Here is a 22,074-nt window from a genome sequence, read left to right on the forward strand (position 1 = left end):
CTGTTAGAAACCTAGAATCTCCTTTCTCCCCTCAACCCGCCCCCCTTCAGTGAATTGAGCCACCATATAAAAGGTTGGACCACCCAACTGGAGACAGAAGCTCAGCTGTTCCCTTGAGCAGTCCAGCCACCCCAACCAAGGATCAGACATGTCTGATGTCATGATCTCCAACGATCCATCCTCTCCGCAGAAATCTCAGCAGAAAGCAGTACACGAATGACCTGGATGAGGCCGGGCAACTCAAAACATCGAGAATAAATCATGGTTTAAAACCACTAAGTTTTTGGCGTGCCTGGCAGTGCAGTGATATCTAACAGAAAATAATGCAACTGGAAATCACTTCGAGTAAGAAATCACAACAGCTATCTCTTGCTCACTCATGGAGCAATCCTTATGGTAATTATTGCTGGCCTCTATGTTAGCATTCCGTTCTAAATAGTATGCTTGTGTATATTCCAAGGGCATATAGCAAGTGTACCCCAATTAGCCCTGTGTCAAAACAGACCAAAGAAGAAGAAAAGCTTTGTTTTTTCCTCCCCTAAACTGCATTTCATTTGTCTTTGTTTCTGTGTGGCAAGTCCTCCTCTCCCCAAGCCCCCTGCCGGGCTTTGCCGGTGGCTGGATGTCCAGCAGCCCTCTGGTCCTCACGGTGGGGGGTGGGGACCACCAGCTCCAAGAGAAGCCTCCGCTGGTGACACCAACTGACCTCAGGTGCTAGAGTCACGGGGAAGGACCAGAGTCCTTATCAGGAACCTGGGGCTGGCTGTGGGCAGGTGGGCTGGGGTGCAGATCCCACCCAATTTCCAGGTCCCAGCCTCATCCCCGAGAACAGACCCAGCCCCACAGCCCTGTGTGGCCACTCACAGGTCAGAATGACTGGATACTGACGTTAAGCCAGCTCCTCTCCTGGCAATTAACATGTATAATCTCTGTGAATTTAAAATGTCCTTCTCCTTTATAATCTCTAAGACAAGAATACTACAGAGGATAGGTTTTTATCCTCATTTTTCAGGTAAGGAAATTAAATTTCAAGTTGCCAATGCCAATGCCTGGGGTCACACAGGAGGTCATGCGATGGCAGGATTCCTACTCCCTCTGCCAATCAAAGCAACCTTCTTCTGGCAGAAAGTGGGGTAGAGATGGGGCGCTACACAGGCAGTGGCAAGCAGGGAACCGCAGGCTTCCGGAATGCACACAGGACACAGGAGACCGGGTGCCCACCAGTCTCAGCTGCCTGATTTCTTCCCCGGAGAGAGGAGCAGAGTGGAAGACAAGGGACGCCCTGGAGATGGGGTGACTTGCCTAGTACTTGACACTTAATCCTGCCCAGAGTCAGAGGAGGGGCAGGTGGTCTCCAGTGTTTTGCTACTTCTAGACCACAGGCTCTGGTCAACCGGCTGCCCATAAACCACCAGCAGTCCTTGATGTCACCCTGTGTGATCTGAGTAGCCTGCTCTGCCCCACACTGCCCACGCCTCCTGCAGGTGGAGCTAAGCAGACCACTCTGTCTACACCCGGAGTCTCCGGGTATTTCACTGCATGCGGTTCCACTCACCATAATATCACTGCCAATAATGAAGTGACCCGATTGCCAGGGAAATTCCAGAAGGACTTCTTTGAACGGTAGCTATGACCAGAGCTTTCGACTCTACCGGTTTTTATGTCTATAATAATCTTTACTACCTCTATTTTTATCTTTAAAGTTAAGCAGATTTTCCATAGTTCTGTCTTTTTATCTCCTTGCTTTCTCTCTCTTCCACCCCTATAGGGTTTTTTTGTTTTGTCTTTAAAGATTTTATTTATTTGAGAGAGAGAGAATGAGCGGTGGGGAGAGAAAGAGGGAGAGAGAGAGAAGCAGACTCCCTGCTGATCAGGAAGCCCACCGCTGGGCTCAATCCCAGGATCCTGAGATCATGACCTGAGCCGAAGGCAGCACTTAACCGACTGAGCCACCCAGGCGCCCTCTCCATCCCTGTTTTTCTCCTTCATACGGTATGACTGATCTACATATTCTCCCAAATGTACTAATATAAGTATTTCCTCTTGATGCCTATCCTTACTTCTTAGGCAATAAGCTCTAGTTTTGGGACACAACGCTCTATTACACCTGCTGGGAGTCCTGGATGCCCACTAATACCCAGCCTCCTCTGAGTTAGAACCGGGGCTGTCCTTGTCCATCCTTCTCCCCAAGGTGGGAGTGTTGATTCCGCGTCCCCCTTGTACCTGGGAAGCTCTACCACAACTGCCAACTTATTCAGTCCTTCGTAACTAGCTGATCATCGGGATTGATAACAGGATGACACTTGCCATCGTCTTCCTCCCTCACTTGACTGTAGCCAACCCTTCACAGCCAGGTTTGTCCCGGGGAGAGGGTGTTTTCCTTCAGCCAGGTTCCCCTTGCAACAATACGCACACATGGCTACACCAAGAGTGGGCCTCCATTTCCAAAATTCAGTGCGGTTTACTGAATGTCGCTATGTACGTTGCACTCTGCTGTGCACTGCTCTGTAGTGATAAAGGACGGTTGACCAGTGGAAAACAAGCACCCCACTGCCATCCTCCTGCTCACCTGTCTGCCCAACGATGGAGGCGCTCAGTCTGTGGGGGATCCTTGAGGACACCTTCAAGGTCACTCGGATCTGGTAATACCTAAGGAAAGAACAGAGGACAGGCTGATGAAGATCAGACTCCTTACGGTTGGCTTCTTCTATAAGTACAGGCCAAAGGGAACCACGGGAGTTTCTAGGCAGTGTGCACAACCATTTGGCATCAAGGAGGGACAGTGGGAGAGGGCTAGAATGGGACCAAGATGGACACAGGAAGTTGAGTTGAAGGGAGATCATGGGAGACACATACAAGGTTGGTGGTAACAGGGAGAGGGAAAGGGATAGATGGGTTGGCCACATGGCACAGGTACCTCAAGGGGCATAGCTTTTGTTCGGTCAAGAAAGTCCATTCTATGGGAAAATGGAAGCTTTAACACGCGGTGCAAAATCCATACATAAATTGAGTCGCTGTCATGTTGCAACACAAACTCTTCCCTTAGAAACACAGCAGCTGGGTTGCCAATCTTAGGGGCCCTGCCAACCACTCTTCCAGCATATATCTGCATCCTTATGTGTAATGCATCACCCCCATTTCCAAATTCCACCATTTCAGGACATCGCGCAGGTTCCCACACTATCAGTAACCTTCCTATCTGTCCACTTCCACCACAGGTGCAGAAGTACCTTCTCCAGGTCCCTGCCTTTGCCATTAATGGCCCTTCTGCTCACAAGCACTCAGGAACATTTCTGGCGTCATGCTGTTCTCCACTTCCACCGATTTCAAGTCCATTGTGAAATGGGATGTGAATAAAACAAAGTGAAATAGAGGTAAAATGAACCATGAACCCATCAGTCTCCACTGGCTCATCAAGCGTATGGTTGGCGGCAACACTGCGCTGTGAATATACTCATAGAAGATTCTGTTGACAGGCTCGTGTTTGTTGTACGTGTGTGTTGTGTGATAAGCAGAAGAGATGTAGAGCAAAGGGCACTGGTGGTAGATTCATAGCCGGAGTTTGGGTGACATCATTTGTGAGCTGTCACAAATGGTGTGAATACACCACACAGCTTCTCTGAATTGTTTCTGTATCTGTAAAATGATGATTAAAAAAAAAAGAAAGTACCTCCTATGACATCTGCTTCCAGGAAAGATGGAGTAGACATACTTTTCCTCATCCTACCCACCACATACGACTAAAACCTCTAGACAGTATATGGAAAACAAACAACAGATTTTTACAGATGAAGAAGAAAGCAAACAGTTTAAGGACCTCAAGGTCCAGATAAAGACATGGTGCTGAGTTCTCTGCGCTTCTTTTTGCCCCGTATATCCCAGAGAGAAACCAACCACCCAGAAATTCTACTGGCTGCACAACAAAATCCCCAACAAAAATGCCTGCTTTCTCTAGACAAAGGACCAGAAAACGGGCAGCCTCACGAGATAGAAAACTTTTAGACAGGAGTAGCTGTACTCCAGCCACACTACACACAAAAAATGTGACCTCACCCCCACACATACCAGCAAAGGCCAAGTGGGAGCCTCGATGTCACTGGCAAGCTTTAACAAGGCACCTTCCTCATCTGGCAAGAGAAGGTCTTTGAGGAGGGAGCCAGATTTTCACTACTAATGAATGGTGATGAGAATCCCACCTTTTTAAAGTACAGACCATGTGGGGGGCCTGAGTTTCTACCCCCACCCAGCAGTAACGAGAGCACATGGATGCTCAAGGGATTTCTGACAAAAGTTCAAGAGCAATTCAGTGGAGAAAAGGTAGCCTTCTCAATCAATGGTCCTGAAGTGCTTGGATATCCATAGGCAAAAACCAAACCAAACCAAACCAAAACCAAACAAAAAACTCAACTTAGATCTCACACCTTCTACAAAAATTAATTCAAACTGGATCATAAACCTGCATGCAAAAAGTAAAACTATTAAACCTTCGAGAAGAAAAATAAAAGAAAGCTTTAAAATCTAGGGATAAGTGAAGAGTTCTTAACACCAAAAGAATGATCCACATACAGAAAAATTGATAAACTGGACTTCACCGAAGCTAAACACTTGTGTTCTGCAGTATGTGCCATTAAGAGGATTGTAAGACAGGCTACATGGTGAGAGAAAATATGTGCCAATCACAAGCAGTTGACCCTCATTATTTACGGATTCTGTATATGTGGATTCTCCTACTTGCTAATGTGTTATCTACACCCTCACACACGGTGCTCAGGGGCTCCGTGGTCACTCAGATGTGTTCCCAGACGGGCAAGTTCTGACTCCCCCGTGCACCTGTTTCACCTGAGCTCAGGCAAGACCACACTACCTTCTGTTTCCAGTTCTTATGCTGTAAACACATGTCCTCTGCAATCTATTTAGTACCCTTTTATTTTTTGTATTTTTGTGCTTTTTGTTGGTGACTCTGCTAATTAAAATGGCCCCTAGTGTAGAGCTGAAGTGCTGTTCCATGTCCCTAAATGCAGGACACCAGCAGAGACAACAGTGTGTTAGATGAGCTGCGCTCAGACCTGAGGCATAGTGCCACTGGCCATGAGTTCAATGTTAGTGATCAAAGACAGATAGATGATATAGATAGATAGATAGATAGATAGATAGATAGATAGATAGATAGATAATAGATAGACAGATGATAGATAAATGGAAGGATAGATGATAGATCATAGTTGGATAAATGGATGGATAGACAGACAATAAATAGATACCTAAAAAGACAGCTAGATAGATGGCACTGCCTTATACAGAAACACACCTAAAACAAGGTTACATATTGATGAGCTGATAAACATGTTGTGACCAAAGGCTCCCAGGCCCTCACTCTATGTGTCCTTGGGGAGCCATGGCTCATTACAGAGAGGCCGTTTACTATCACCGGGAAATCCACGGGGGAAGCACCATCACAGATCAGCTCAACTATCTGTGTGAGGGAGACTGAGGCAGGGGAAGCTTCCCACCCTGTCTATAGGAGACCACTGCTCCTTAGCAGTCACTAATTACCACTGTGTAGAAAGGGTGACTGTGTATTGCTAGATCTTTGGGGTTTTCAAGGGAAGACAGAAATTTGGATTTTTAATAAAACCTCTTTAAAATGTGAAATGTTGCTTCATAAATTAGTGACAGTGACAAGAGCATTAACAGCAACAGTGAAACAATGAGGGGCGGCCACCACATTCACAATCAAGCTCCGTGTCTGCAGAATGGAACACATTTGCAGGCCACCTCCCCATGCGCCAATCATCGGCAAACGCTGATGGATACGAATACAACAAGAGGCCGCTGCTGGTGTTTCTTTAATAAAAAGACCCAAGCATTGCAATAATTTCATCAGCAGAGGAAGATATGTAAATCCCATCACTACCACCGCCAGTTTTAGTATTCTAATGGCTTCTTCTCTGAACACAAAATGGGTCACTCCTTGCCAGAGGCAATATATCACTTTTCTATCAGGCGGTGCTTGGAGCAGTTACAGTTATGCACAAGACTTATTCAGCACCGCTCACCGGGGTCTGGACCAGGAACTTCCACGTAGGCAATCCTGTTGCAGCCTCTATAAATCCTCTGCGAGAGAAAGCGCCATCTCAGGGCCTACCCAGAGAAGAGGCTGGAAATATCCAACTACTTATCCAGTAGCAAAGGGCAGCGAGCATTCTAATCCGGAGATAAATGTATGTTTTTAATTTTTTGCCTGCGACACCTCACAGGAATCACATTTCACTGCATTCATTAAAACCTTTTATAACCAATTCCAAAGCACTGTCTGAGCTCTTTTTCCTTAAAAGCACTTGATGTTGCTGAGTCTTACTTCAAGGAATCAGACATCATTTTGAACTTCAGATGCATTACAGGCACATGTTGAAAGAAATAAGTTTCCATTAGATTGGCCAAATTGGGCTCTGCCCTGATTAAATAGAATGCTTAAACCCCTTTAATAATTCTCTTCTATCTGACACAAATTGCTGCCCGGTCATAAATCCATAAACCACGTGTCCTACCGGACATACATGATACCGTTTGATCTCTGCAGGAAACCTTTGATACTCTTACTATGATTTCCATCTTAATGATGAGAAAACCCCCCCTCTAGAGATGAAGAGATTTGTCCACATTCACACATTCAGTAAGTAATGTTAGCACATCTCCTGGCATGACTTTATTATTTTCCACATGGATTTCCTTTAGCTACCTTAAATCTACCTTCTTCCAGCGGGGGTCATTCACAAAGACATGATGAAGAAAGGAACAGTTAGCTCAAGTCCTTGGAGGGTGAGCAAGGTGTGGGGGAGTGAGCTGCAGTCAGAAGGAATAGGAAGCGGAGACCAGGAAGTAGAAACCTTCAGACAGTGTGCCAGCGTGTTTGTCTTGATCTGCACGTGACTCCTTTTGGGATATAAATACATATAGTCATTTTTTACCTTATGGGCTTCCATCTGTAAGGGTGGCATAAACTATGCCCTTTACATGATATGGGAGGCAGAATAATGCCCCTTCCAAAGACAGTTACATCCTCATCTCCACTACAACATGTAACAGAGAATTAAGGTTGCAGGTGGAATTAAGGCTGCTGACCACCTGGCCTTGAAATGAGATTATTCTGCATTACCTGGGTACATCCAGTGTAACCACAAGGATCCTTCCAAATGGAAGAAGGAGGTAGAAGAGAGAGAGTGACAGGGTAGCGCAACGTGAGAAAGACCCTACCAGCCACTGCTGCCTTCCAGATGGCAGGTGCCATCAGCCCAAAACTGCAGGCGGCCTACATGCCCCGGAAAAGACAAGGAGACAAAGTCTTCTCTAGAACCCCCACAAAGGAATCCAGTCCTTGCAACATCCAGATTTTAGCCTAGTGAGATCCATTTCAGACTTCTGACCTCCAGAGCTGTTAGGTTATAAATTTATGTTGTATTGAGCCACTTAGTTTGTGGCAATTTATTATAGTAAACTAATGCATACAGGCTTTCAAATTTCTTCCTCATGACAAAGCTAAGGGGCAGGAGTGACTACCCCTATGTTAACAATACACAAACTGACTCAGAGAGGTTAGGTAATTTTCCTATAGTCACATGGCTAGTTAACGGAAAGTTTAGGGATTAAAATGTAGGGCCATTTGACTAAACCAAGCTCTTATTGGGGGAGGCAAACGCAGGTGCTTTAAACTTCATTAGGCTCCCCTCAACTTCCCCATCACTATTATCACCAGGAGTCCAATCACATTCTCCCTCTGATCACTAATGTATTTCCCTTTGTTTTCTCAAAAACATCTTTAGAATAGGAATGCTATCTTTTGCTTCTTTTGTATTCCTTAGAGCTCTTAGCACTGTATAAGGAGAGAAGAGCATCTAATAAACATTTGTTCTTGGTTGATTATAGAAATATCCACTACCACCAGCTGCTGGAGGAGGAAAACTATGTCCTATTCATCTCTGTATTTCCAGCAACTTACATGGTGCTTACACACAGTTGGCATTCAAACAGTGTCAGAGGAATGAAAGAGAGAAGGAAAGATTGACTGATTCCAAGAACACAGACTCCTTCAAAAACCACGGGGTTACACAATTCACTCCCAACATCTACAATTCTGTGACTAAGAATCCACAGGGCAATTTTTATGAAACTAACAAAACTAGAAATGATATTCTATAATGGAAATACAGAGACCCATGACATTTTGTTATAATCATTTTCATATCAGACATGATATGAAACAACCACTCTGACCCAGAGACAGGTGACATGACCTAAAAGTACAAATCGCTGTGTTTGCAAAAGGGTCAAAACCAAGACTCGGTAGTCAGAACGCCTAGGTCCCAAAGCCAAATGCGCAAACTTCAAATAATAACTTTCCTTCTCTGAGCCTCTTTCCTCACAGGTGATGATACCTGTACCAGCCTCACAGAACTGTCATGCACTGCAAACAGGACACACATGTAAAGCCCTTAGTATGATGTTCAACCTTTAGTTCTTTCACTAAAGAGAAAATATCGTTGTTACTGTTATCTAAGACGTGTGGAACAGACATCGTGTCAGAGCTGTGGTCCCAATCTTTCCGACCTCATGGCTGGAATGAAGCCGGGGGAAAGGTGATGGCTTGAGCGGGACAAGGTTCAGAGACGCCTGCGGCACGTAGTACTCGAAAATACAAAATTGCGGACACCAGAGCTAATGTTCTGTTCTGACATGGCTGTGCCCACATGGCTAAGAAAAAACCCTCTATCTTTGAGTCTTCTGAGGTAATATAGCACGTGGTTAGGAGCGAACTCTGGAACTCTGCCCTGACCGGCTGTGGGACTTAACTTGACAATGGAAGAGCCACTGGTCCCAAGGTAAAACTCTCTGCCCTAACAGGGAAGACAGGGTAGTCCTGCCAGTAAGAGAGGCCTTGGTGTTCTAAAAAATTAACTAATAAAAGGAAAAGTACCCAGGAAATGACCAATATATTTTTACTGTACACTCACAGGCTGACTCATCTGTTCTGACAGTGTCCACCCACTAGACTACATAACAGGACTCCATAAGAGGACTACACACCACTCTGTTGGATTTTATTAGCCTCAATAGCACGTAATGAGATACTTTTTCAAGAAAAACCCACTCTAATATTTCAGCAAAACTTGTCTGGATACTTCAATATGTTCAAAACATAATGATTATAATGATTCAGTCAGATGCCACTGATGTTTACTGGGATGACTTTTCTCGTTTCTTCATTCCCATCTCCTTGCTCATCTGGAAGGGCCTGTGTGATGCTCACGCTCTGACCTGTCTGCTCAATAGCCACATCCCCCTCCTTCCTTACAAAGAAAAACCAGTTTTTGCCAGAGAAAGAAACATGCTTAGCTAAAAATGCTCACCCGTCCTGAACTCCCTTGCAGCTAGGAGAGACTGTGTGATCCTCTCTTGGCTAATGAGAGAAAACCCTTCGTTGCCAGATGGAGTAAAGAGGAACACTTTCAAAGGACGAGTCTTGGGTTTCACACCCTGTGGGCTGTCCGTCCTTTCTCTGACTTTGTCTCCTGACTTGATACAGAAAGAAAACACCAGTGGGCATTAAAACGGCCATGTTTTGGCCATGAGGATAAAAGCCACGTGAAAACAATGGCAGAGCAGAAAGACAGAAGAAGTCAGTCCTTTGTGTCCTCGGTGACATGGCAGAATGGTCTACTTCTGGATTTCTTGTGACATCTTGTAATTTTTAAGCCAGGGTTAGTCATCTGTCTGATCATCTGAAGTCAAACACAATCCTGATGGATGGAATCTGATTCTAGACCCTACCTGGGGCCACATTTCCTATGGGGGAAAACTCAGAAGAAGTGACATCAGCAACCTGATTTCTCTATCTTTTCTCTTGACAGTAGAAAGCTGAGCTTTCCCTGGCAATAGAGCCATTAAAATCTAAAAAACCAGGTTAGACTTTTGGGTAGAAACAAAGCAGATATTTTTGTCCACTGGAGTTTAAAGCTGCTTCGTGGGGGGAAAGGGTCCTCTCCATAAAGTTGAACCTAACTCATTGCAATGGATTCTCCCAACAGGGTTTAGCTCTAAAGCCCCAGGTGACAATAAAGTGTCTTTTGCTTAATTCTATGGGTATGTTGTGAATCTATGAGGATGTTCTGAAAACTTCAGGGAAATGTGTGGTCAAAGGTTGAAACCGCCAACCCCTGCATCCTTTCCAATTGTGAACAAGGCACACCTTCCGCCGTCACATTGATCCTTCGTGCCTAGGACTACGTGGCGTGCGCACCAACAGACAACACATTTATTTTTCATGAGAACTCTCTGAATTGTGTAATACATTCCCACTTACAGGTACGGAAATAAGATTTTCCAAAGTCTCCTCAGTCTTGGGTAGTTGCCTCGTACAAATATATAGATCAGGACTCAGTCAGAGATCCCAGGTTGGTAGCTTGAAACTGGCCATGGTGGGAGTATTTACCCCATGGAAATCAACAAATGTCACGATGTACTTTTCTTGAGCCACTTTTTAAACATTTCTCAGTACACCACGGTACCCCTCATGACCACCACTCCATCCTTTTAACCAAAGGAAATATGGAGCCCACACAGATTAAATAAGGGGGCGATTTGGAAGAGTTATAAGAAAGTCACTTTTAGGTAGGACTCCAACTGTTGAGCCCTCAGGAAAAATCTATTTCATTGCCCTGAGATACCTCACTGAAAAAAGCTATACTCATGACACTCCTGGGATAATTCTCCTGTGAACAGGAAGAAAGGATGACCTTTGCAAGAGGCATACCCTGTGAGTATAGATTTCAAAGTCTGAACAAAGTAGCTATACCTCTTCCCCCATTCTCCCCTCTTCTCACTTAGGTTAAAAGCAAAGCAAACCCACAGTAGCAATAATGGCAATGATAATGTTTTTTGTCCAACTTAAGACAATTTAAACTGTGCACTTCGGTGTTTTCATTTGCAAATGGGGATGATCAGTTACCTTCTGGAGTTGATAGAGACAAATCGGAATCAGTGTGCAGCACAACACTAGGCTTTAATAAATGGTGGGTATTATTTTTACACATCAGCCTGATTTCCTGGTGAACCACCCTCCCTATTCGCCAGAGCACGTGGCTCAAGGAGCTCAAATCAGCAACACAAGTAGCCTCGTTGGAGATGCCATGTATAAAAAATGAGGTTGCCAGGCTGCTGAAACACTGCAAAGTGCCTCTCCATCCCTGCATCTCCCTCTGCTGTTGTGATTCTCACTCCCTGGTGAACCTGTTGTTCCTAGCTAATGAGTCAACCCAGATGGGGTTTCTCATTTGCATGAGTGGCCATGTGTCAATGCAGCTCTCCAAAAGGTTGCTGGTGTCAGTCTCCATCCAGGTCAGCCAGAAAAGAACCATTTGCAGGTAAAATGAAGACCTTCTTGACAGCCTGTACGGAAGGGGATTCCATCACGAGCTACCTGGGACATAGTGCATCCTCAACAGGGGCCAGTTCTCTTCCCTTTCGATAGGAAGTAGCACTGGATTTTCTTCGCAGTTGTATTGCTTGATTAAATGAGGTTAGGCAGAAGCAGGCTTTCACGCATCTTGCACAGCTTGAAATGACATGGGTAATTTAAAACCTCAGACCAGAAAATCTGCCATGCAAAATCACACTGTGACAGGGGCCTCTGCAGAGAGAATTTTTCTAATTGGTAAGACCAGATCCGACAGCCAGTTCCAAGCAGTTGGAGGGAGAGGCCAGGTCTTTCATCTAGAGGGATCAAAAAAGCGTGGTATGAACACGCACTGGGGAATCCAAGGCCCCGGCTTTCACCTCCGACAAGCCTGGGTGTCAAATACCTGCTTCTCCACTTCCTAGTGGTGTGTGACCTTCAGCAATCCATTTTACCTCTCCAAGCACTGGTTTTCTCATCTTAAAAATCAGTGGTTATCAGGAACAAATGGGACTCTATAGGTAGAGTGCCTGGCACGATGCATGAGACACTGTAAGCACCAATTCCTTCTAAAATGTAGTTGGAACTATTTTCATCATTAGAACCAGATGTTGCTAATGGGAAGTAGACCTAGAAAGGGGGGAAGATCCCCAGGAACACCCAGCTAGTTCGCAGAGTCCACAAAAGAACACAAGACTGCCAGTTTTGGCCCATCACCTAATCCATGATACCAATACACTTGGACATAATTTAATTCTAGGCTATTGATATTAAGTGATAAGAAAAGATACTCTACAAGTAGGTAGATAAAATTATCTTATTGTTGCTTTTGGAGACCCCATAAATATTTACAATAACAACCACAACACCAGAGCAAGAGTGAAGGAAGCTGCCCATCCTTGCAAGCCAACCCTGAGTCAGGCACCGTACCAGGTGTGGTACGTGTGATGTGAGATTCTACCTGGACAATATTCAGAAAGGATGGTCCTTATCTCCTCCATTCTTCCTATGTGGAAGCTGGAGCTCCAGAGAAGCAGACCTCACTCACAGACTAATAGAGCATAAAAACAAATAGTATGCAAGCTCATGGCTAGGAAACCCCAAAGACACAAAAGTATTCTTCAAATTGGGGTCCATTTATACATACTGGCCACCAACAAATGTGGCTGGGGTACAGCGATGGGTAGCATGAAGAGTTCAAGCATTAAGAAGTCATACCAGGGGGCGTATGGGTGACTCAGTCAGTAGCTCAGGTTGTGACCTCAGGGTCCTGGGATCAAGCCCCGAGTGGGGCTCCCCGCTCAGCAGGGAGTCTGCTTGTCCCTCTCCCTGCTCATGCTGTCTTTCTCTCTCTCAAATAAATAAAATCTTTTAAAAAATTAAAAATTTAAATTAAAAAAAGGTCAAACCAGTGACAGTGATGGAAAGAGCCATTGCAAGCTTTCGACCTCATATTCTCACTACTTATTGCCAACTGAACTGACCAATGTGGGGACAAGGCACCACAATAGAGGCTGAGGACCTAGAAAAATGACGAAATGGTCCCCACCCTCAAGGAGCTTACAGCCTAGTAGAGAATAAACTAACTTCACAGCTAGTAATTATAATCCTAAAGAGGCTCTTGGAGTTTCCAAGAGAATGAGACAAAGGGCAAGGTTAGCTCAGAGGAGGAAGATCCTGCCTCGGTGGGAGGCAGGGACGAATTAAAACTGGTCTCTAAAAGATAGTAGGGTGCAGGAGGGATCTCTCACGTCAAGGAACAGGAATGTGAGCCAGGAGGTCAAGGCCAGGAATGACTGGGCCAGTGTCCCATTGATACAGACTCCCCCGAGAACCACAGTGCACTTCTTTAGTATTAGGCTGCAGGCTTTGACCCAGAGTATGATGGAGATGCTGGCAGACAGAGATGCTCTGTAATGGAATTTTGTATGCGCTACATATTGCCATGCCTGAGTCCACCTGACTTATCCAGAATCTGACCCATTTTACAAACGTAAGTTAGTACCGATGAAGCTCACATGTCATCTGGGCTCACCCTTGAAGAATGCGTAAGACTAGGCCATAACGGCATTTGAGGCAGAGGGAACGCTTGGAGAAATGCCGAGGGGTGGTGCCCGGAGATATGTGTAGGGACAGTGGGGAGCTGAGTTTGGCTGGAGTACAGGATGGGGAATAAAGAACTACAAATAGATATTTCTTTCCCAAATATTTACCCTAGTATCTGCTACTGTGTAAACAGATGGCCCACACTACCCTCACCCTTCACAGAGGATTAAGTGTAGTGGGTAAAGGCACCAATTGTGAAATCGAACAGAACTTTTTGTTAAGAGTCAGATTCATCCCCTCCCAGCTGTGTGACCATAGGAAACTTACTCAACCTCTCTGAGCTACCATTTTCTCCTTTGTAACATGCAGATAAACAATTAGACCCAACACACAGGGTTGAGTGAGGGCGACATAAAAACAGTTCAGCACAGCACAAAGTAAGTCTCCAAAAATCATTAACTGATTAATATATGTATTGCCATTATTATTCTAATAAAGAAAGTTTTCATGGAGGCATCGTGCTCCCCTGGGGAGGTACGGTCTTCAGAGTGAAACCTGGGTTTGAATCCTGCCTCTGCCACCTTCCGGTTGTGTGGTATGAGGAAAATCATTCCAGCTCTCTGAGCCTCAGTTTCTTTACTTGTCAAAGAGGGACAACAAGGCCCATCTGGTGGGTCTGCTGTAAGGAGTCCGTGCAGCAGCATTTGCAAGGTGCCCCCACATACCTGTACTCAGGAAACACAAGAGGCTCTGAGCTTCCCTGTGGCTCTTGCCACCATCTGTCTACCTCGCCTCCTCTCTCGGGCCATCTAGCATGAGCCATGTTTCCTGTCCAGGCAATGAGGGCAGGTGAAGCAGGCCACTGAGACCCAAACCAGAGCAGCTAGATAGGGGCTGACAGACAGACAGACACACCTGCCAACTGTCCTCTGGGAGGAAGAATCCCTGACGGATCTCCAGCCCCTTCCATCAGAATGTGTCTCTTCTGAGAAGGAACTGTCACAGCCCCAGTCAGCCTTCCACCCTGAGCCCTGCCTCTTGATTACCGTTGGGTATGGAAACTTCGAGAACTTGAAGGCGGCCTGGAGATTTCGAGGGATTTCCTCGTCTGCGTAAAAATTCCCCATTTTATCATCAATCAAATCTTTATTTCTGCAAAACTGTTCCGACAGAACAACAAAGAAGCCCCTCAGCTCCATGTAACGAAGAGACGGGCTCTGTAATTACAGCGGACGGCATCGACGCTGAAGGAGGTGTGTTATTGCTGCACACCGCTGGCGGGCGGATGCACAGAGTGGGGGGCCCCCCGGGCGCGGCCAGACATGAGGGAGCAGCAGGCCCGCCCCCCAGCGAGTGGCTGCGAGGCTCTAGGGAGGTGGCGGAACAGGACTCAGCACCACCGGCTCCAGGGACAGCAGCAGCATCATGCCTGAAAACCCCGGGTCAGTGCTAAGAAGACCTAGGTCAGGAAGAGGGACGGAGACCTGGCACCATCAGTGAGTTGCCCAGAAGGAAGAAAGGGGGAAATCCCCAATGCCGAGGGAAGAATTAGGGACTGCCTCACAAAGCTATGTGGGACAGAAACCAGGAAAACTAACGTGAATCTGGGTTGCAGCCTGCCCTTGGATGGGCTCTCTCCCCCTGACCAGTCAGTCTCTTCAAGCTCGCTCTCTGTCTCTCTCTCTTCCTCTGTGTCTCTGCTTCTTGTGCTCTATCTCTCTGAAACACACACACACACACACACACACATACACACACACAATTCTCTGTCTATAAAGTGAGGGCATCCAATCTTCCTTGTGCATCCCCGCACCAGCTGCTCATTTTTACTATCAGTGGCCTCTTGTTATGCTTCTCCTTTCCCTGTAATCAAGGTGCTAGGAGTTCAAAGCTCCAGCTGCTGGTTTATGTTGTTCAAGGCAATGTCCCTCCAGTGGACAGCAATCCACCCCTCGTCCTGCAAGAGCAGAACGTGAGAAGCTGCAGGCCCCTCAACCTTCAGGCCTAATAGCAGGTGCACAGAGAATACTCACTGCCCTACCACAATCTCAACACTTCCTGCTGAAGGGCGCTGCCCTTTCAAAATAAAATTAGTACAATCACTAGCTCCCGAGCACTGAATCTTGCCACATGCCTCTGCTCAATCCAGGAGGACACCTTTTCTATAGGCTTCAGTGAACCACCTAAGTAAGACCATATTCATTTATTAATGAAGGAAACAGAGTCACAGAGGTTAAGTGGCTTTCCCAAGGCTCTGCTGCTAATAATTAGCAGACCGGGCATTTAGAGCAGTACTGTCCATCCTCAAAGCCCAGCACTGTCCTTGCCTCCCCACCCCATGTTTTCTTAGCAGGACTTACATTCTGGGAGTTTCAGGCAATCAATCATCTCCATGGTGAGCTGTCAGCCTCTCTCAATAAATCTGTCATTTTCATCCCTGTGTCCTTAGCATGCCATGCATAGCTGGTGCTAGAAATGTTTTCTGACTTAACACAGAGACCCAAAACCATAAAGTGCTGAGTAATGAAAGACTTCAATCACAAATGCATTTGTTGAAGAAAGAAAAATATACTGCCTCCTTTGGCGTGCATTTTGTCATCTGACTCAGGCATACAAGGTATTAATTGAGGGTCTTTGGGGCATTTTAACCAATAATGTGAAAACGCCAAATAGTTTATGTTATGATTTAACTTGTGAAGAAATAAAATGGATCTACTATCTTAGGATGGCAGAGAATAGTGTCATTTCTTTTTAAAAACAGGTCTAAAAGTAGGCATCATTCCAGAATAGATATGAGAAAAGAGGTTCAGAGACACTGACTGACTTCCCCAAGGTCACACAGCAAAGATACAGTGGAGCTGGGATTTTAAACCAAGGCTTATCAGACTCTTTGAACTCCAGAAAGCTCTTCCAAAGACAGCGCAGTCAATCCCGAGTAACCTCACATTGATGACACATTAGTGGATATCTGAAAAAAGTCTTTACTCTCGAATGACCCATCATTTTCTGGTTGGTTGGGTTTCTACCTCTCTCACAGCGGGCTGGGTTGAAGCTGGGATAAAAGAAAACTAGCAAAATTTGGGCAGGGCCCCACAGAACTCCCAAGATGGTCAGGGTCCCCGGTATATTGCCATGGGATTCCTCTGGAAGAGAAAAGTCCTAGAAGCATGGCCGCCCCCAACTCACCTGTGGCCTCTGGCAAGTCACCCAATGTCCCCAGGCCTCTCCATCTGGATGTTCAAAATAAGGAGGCTGAACTACAATGTTCTGAAGCCCAGACTTAATTCCTGTTCCAGGCTGACCAACGAGCCTCTTGCAGTGTTTGGAACCAACCTTCAGATTCCCAGGGAGCCTGAGAGCCATGTCTCCGTGCTTATTTGCAAGAAAAAGTGAAAAGGACAGGTGCAAATAGGAGACTGTCCACTGGTCTGATTAATGATGCTCTCGGTGGGAGCTGGCCGAGCTTGGATTTGCACTTGGACTGCCTGGCTCATGGTCCAAGGCTCGGGCACCACATCCCTTGGAACCCAGGTGACCCCCCCCCTCCACTAGCCCAGGATTGACCCCTCTGGTCGACAAGGAAAGGGTATTTCTGTGAGCCAATGCCTAAGGCCCACAGTTCTCCCTGCTTCCAGCTTTCCAATGATGGCGCCACTCTCGGGGGCTCATATGGGCCCTGCTCTCCGGTCGGGACAAAAAGGACTGCATTTGCTACCACCCATTCCTTTAACCCGGCTCCTCGCAAGACACGGGGGATGCAAGAACTGCATTTTCAAGGGAAGTAGGAGCTCAGAAAGAAACACACTTACGACAAAGACAGTGATTTCCCTCTCATCCCCAGGAAAGAGATGAGCAAAAGTGTAGTGGGCAGAAGAGACTGGTGATTAGATGACTTGATTCAGGAGCTGTACCCACACCCATGAGGCGCCACAGGGGGGCAGTGAGTGTGGGGGGCAGGGGGCAGCCTCCACTGCTGCTCTAAGGTACTGTGGTTCTGCACACTGCTGCACCTTCGCACACATGCCCCCACCCCTCCCTGGAATGCCCGCCTCAAACATCCAGGGAACTGCCCTCACACGTCAGGACTCCACTCAAAACCCCCCTCCCTGGCACCTGCAGAGTGCACCCCACCTGTCCCCATCTTCTGCTCTCTAAGTGTCTCTGCACCCAGGACTCTGCCTCCCCACCACCTGCGCCCATTAGAATCCTACCTTCCTGCTCCTTCCTGCTTCCCCCCCGCCACCCCTGTCCCTCGCCAGGGATTAGGAAAGGACTAACACGCACGTTTTATCTGTTCAACCCACGCCCCTGGCTGTGAGGTAGCGATTTCTCCAGACTGCTTCCTCCACCTGTTGATGTGAGGGGTGAGTGAATGACTTAATCCTGAGCCACTCTGGGGGCCAGAAGCTGACACTAATTTCTGAATCCTGACCTCCACCTCACTCTGACAATACTGCATTTTCACATCACCCAGAGTTTGGTCGAGGGCAAATGGCTGTAGATCTCCTTAGAAAATACTCATTCACTCAACTTTCAGTAAACAATCAGAAAAAAAATCGGGGTTCAATGTACACAGTAGAATCTTACTTTTGTTTAAAATGCTGACGGTGTGTACATGTATCTGTATCCATGCAGAGAGGTCTGTAAGTTCTCTAAAAGTTCAGTAATGGTTTTGAGGAATAGGCTTCCGGTTTCTCTGCATTTTCTAATTTACATAAATGAATATGCATTTTTGTGCAACAGGATGCATGTAATGTGGACCTTGGGAGGTTCCCCACAAAGCACTAGACAGGACTTAGAGTCCAGGGTGGTCTTCTGAGCCGCAGTGGTGAAAACGCCCTGTCCCAGAGCCATGGTTAGGAGACCATGAAGCCAGATGGGCTCCGATGCCATCCGCCCAGCACAGAGCCCCAGTGCCTGGTGACAGACAACCCCGGGGCCACCGGAGCTCAGTGGAAGCCAGGTAACACTGCAGCCACACTTAGTATTTTAAACGATTTCTTGCCCACCGTCCCCCTTCCACCTCCTACTGTTTGTGCAATGTGTTGTGTGCATTTTTAAAACCCCAAACCATCACAAGAATGTGGGTGGCTATGTGGCAGTAATTCAAATTTGATGAGACAATTGCATTGTGTTTACAAAACCAACTAAACATACATCTTACACATAAACAATGCGGACCGCCGGCCCCCCACCTCTATTTACCGCTGTGCTGCCCTGAAGGCAGGCGGCCAGGGACGGGTTAGAGTCAGGAACGGTGACACCTAACATCTCCACCATGCTGCCAGGCTATCAGGAAACAGGGGAAGGGGAGGCAGGGCCTAGGCAAGTGCAGTGAGCTTTAACCAAACGGGGCCCCGGCTGCATTTAAGCAGTGATGAGAGCATTCCATCGGCTGAGTGCCCCAACATCGCAGCTAACACTACAAACATCTGGGGGCGCCTGGGTGGCTCAGTCGTTGGGCGTCTGCCTTTGGCTCAGGTCATGATCCCGGGGTCCTGGGATCGAACCCCGCATCGGGCTCCCTGCTCAGTGGAGAGCCTGCCTCTCCCTCTCCCTCTGACTCTCCACCTGCTTGTGTTCCCTCTCCCTGTCAAATAAATAAATAAAATCTTAAAAAAAAAAAAAAAAGCTACAGACATCTGAAGGCCATTCCTCCCTGCTCCATGTTACAGGAGAGCCTCCCCCACTCACCCCTCCCACCCACGTCCCTCAGGTAGAGGGGCCCTTGGCTTCTGGTGCAGCAGCATGTGAGGTGGGCGGGCGCAGGGGAGGGGTGGGAGGAGGCTGCGCCTTGTCCCTGCCACTGTCCAGCCCAGCCCGCAGGGGGCACGGCTCCTCGATTTGATGTCCTCACGACTGACCTGTGATCTCTGGGAGCCAGGCCCTACTCATGATTTGGGGATGGGCAGGAAGCCCCTGAGAACTCCTTTCCTCCCACTTGCAGCCCTTCCATGGGACCTTGACCAGCTGGCCACGGAGAGCAGCCCACGGGGCTCTGGGACAGCAAGGGCAGTCTGGCGCTCACATGCAGAGCGTCTCCAGGCAGCACCACTCAATCCGCCTCCACCACTGCCCCTGCCAGAGAGCGTCTTCTGAAATAATCATGCAATGACAACAAAGGAAAGAACACAGAGCAGTGACCGGCACTGAGCCCTTGCCGAGCCTGCAGCTCTGGGCTGAGCCTCTTGGTGACTCCCTACATCCTACAGGAGCCCAGTCCACGTAGCTACTACGGTCTCTGTGGAGCCCCGTCACTGGGTCCACGCTGCGATCTGTACCGTCACCCGCAAATAGGAGACGGACACAGCTCCAGGGTGGGGGACGTGTCGCAGTCACACTGCTGGGGAGCAAACCCCAGGAGGCCTGGCTCCAGGATTCCCGCCCCACTCACTGTTCGTATCTGTGACTGAGCACCGGACCATGACACTGCTCTGCTTTCAGAGACCCTCCCGACAGGGTGGCACCCACGTCCCTTTGCTGGGTACGCCGGGTTCCTTGTGAGCTGGCCCTTCTGCACACATCCCTTCCTCACCTTCTGCATGCCACGGCTGCCGCATCCTGGAATGTTCCAGCCCCAGGCCCCTGAGGTTGGCTCTGCCCAGACGTCACTGTACCATTTCACATCCACTCGTCCTGGAAGGGCTGGTTCAAGGCTCATTTCCTGATGACCATAAATGACCCTGCGTCAGCCCTGTCCCCCTGGACTCCACAATCCCACAACACTGAGTGCTCCCCTAGGACAGGGTCTCACTGTCTAAATTCTGCCCTCTGTCTCCAGCACCTGGGAGACACCCTGACACAACGTACTCAGAAGGTGCGGGGTACCGTGTGTCTGGCCAAAGAAAGTGCGAGCAGGGCCTCACACAGACACTGGCACCCTGCGCCCGTGGCAGGGTCAGCCTCAGTTGCCAAAATGCGGAAGCGACCCAAGCATCCGTCCACCAACGGACGGATGGATACACACGGTGTGGTCCACCCCTACAATGGGACGTTATGCAGCCTTAGAAAGGAAGGCAATTCTTACATCTGTTCCAACCCCGATGAGTGCTGAAGCCATGCTGATTGAAATGAGCCAGCCACGAAAGAGCCAGCCCTGGATGATGCCGTTTGCACGCAGGCCTTGAGCCACCAAGTGCAGGGACACAGAAAGGTGGAGGGTTGGGCCAGCAGCCGGGGGAGGGGCGGGGAGCTAGTGTTGAAGGAGTCTGCAGCTTCAGATGGGAGAGAAAGTTCTGGAGAAAGATGGCGGGGACAGGTGCCCAGTGAAGTGGATGCTCTTAAAGCCACAGAACTGCACACTTAAAAGTGGTGAAAAGGGTACATTTTCACTGTGTATTTTACCACAGTTTGTTTAAAACGGGAGAAAATGCAAGCCTCTGGTGACACCGCTCCCCTGCCCTCACACACGCTGGGTCTCCTGCTCTCGCAACCCCTCCGGTCCCAAAAGCAAAAACATGAAGTCTCAGCCCTGCGTCCGAGGCCCCTCTCTGCAGGGAGGGCATGAACCTGTCCGAGGAAGGGCAGGCACGGGATGCTCATGATACTCCCTCTGTCTGGGAGCCTCTCACGGGTTCCTGCTGTGCCCTAGACACTGTTCCGTGCACTGGGCGTGCGGCTATCTCAGCCGCTTGGTGTTCCCAAACCAGCAGGTCTGACACGCCCTCGCCCGTCTTCGACTCTGCCGTGAATTACCATTAAGAACACCCACTGTGTGCCACGCACTGTGTTTAGAGCTCCGTATTTCTTCACCTCTGACCCCTGCAACACCATGAAATAGGTTATGATACAGAGAAAACAGGTTGACTGCGCTCAGAGACACGACAGCAGCAACCCCTGTTCTGGCGAGGCAGGGCCATGGTCACTCCCCGAGCACCCAGGAGCGAGCTGATCTGGGCACCAGTGACAGACGGGGAACTGGGAGCCACAGAAGTATAGTGACTCTTCGGGTACCGCCAAGCCATTTAGGACCTGCCCTAGAACCTCCTCAGCTCACCATCAGCAGGAATATCTATCCATCCCTGCTCTGACCTCTAAATTCGTGTAGACAGCTACAAAGAAAGCAAAAGGCACAGCCTCCTTTCAGATCAGAGAAGAGGGTGGTGCTTTAACCTGCACTTGTAACAAAGAGCCCTTCAGGTGACTTTAAAGGGTCCTCGGTACTCAAACTGTTCTTAGAACACAGCCATGTAGACCCCTGGGAGAGAGGAGGGCGTCGGAAAGGGTGGTTGAGTAGGAGACTGTGACACTCAGAGAGACTTCATTTTTAGCACAATGAGGTGGATAAACAAAGAATCACTTGGGGGGAAGAACACAAGAAAGGAACAGAACCAGGATCCCTCAAAGCCCAGAGTCACCAATTCTTCACGACAGGGTTCAGGTATGTCTGTTTGTCCACCTGTTTAATCAAGCATGCACGGATATCCACAAACATGTCTGCACAAGCCACACATGTGCACAGACATGCGTGCCCACAGACACACATGCCCACAGACAGGCGTGCCCACAGATGCCTGCGCACAGCCACGTGTCCCCACAGACGCGCGTACCCAGACAAGCCTGCGCACAGCCACGTGTGC

The 22,074-nt window shown here is 48.0% G+C and overlaps 1 protein-coding gene across 5 annotated transcripts in view; it reads right to left on the bottom strand.

Moving 5' to 3' along the window:
- FAM135B (family with sequence similarity 135 member B) overlaps positions 1-22,074 on the bottom strand; it is a 271,496-nt gene that overhangs the window by 133,705 nt on the left and 115,717 nt on the right. For 4 of the 5 annotated variants that reach the window (XR_012378374.1, XM_025871527.2, XM_073893243.1 and 1 more), the window contains one exon: positions 2,570-2,649. Coding sequence is in view for 4 of the 5 variants with exons in the window: in XM_025871527.2 (XP_025727312.2) it covers positions 2,570-2,649 (80 nt within the window). In the remaining variant the exon portion in view is untranslated. Of the gene's footprint in view, positions 1-2,569; positions 2,650-3,230; positions 3,336-22,074 lie in introns of those variants that run through there. The other variant, XM_073893245.1, reaches the window with a different exon arrangement.

The sequence above is a fragment of the Callorhinus ursinus genome, unplaced genomic scaffold (assembly GCF_003265705.2).
Source record: "Callorhinus ursinus isolate GAN/ISIS: 27379988/994484 unplaced genomic scaffold, GSC_fseal_2.0 scaffold5, whole genome shotgun sequence".
Classification (NCBI taxonomy): Eukaryota; Metazoa; Chordata; class Mammalia; order Carnivora; family Otariidae; genus Callorhinus; species Callorhinus ursinus.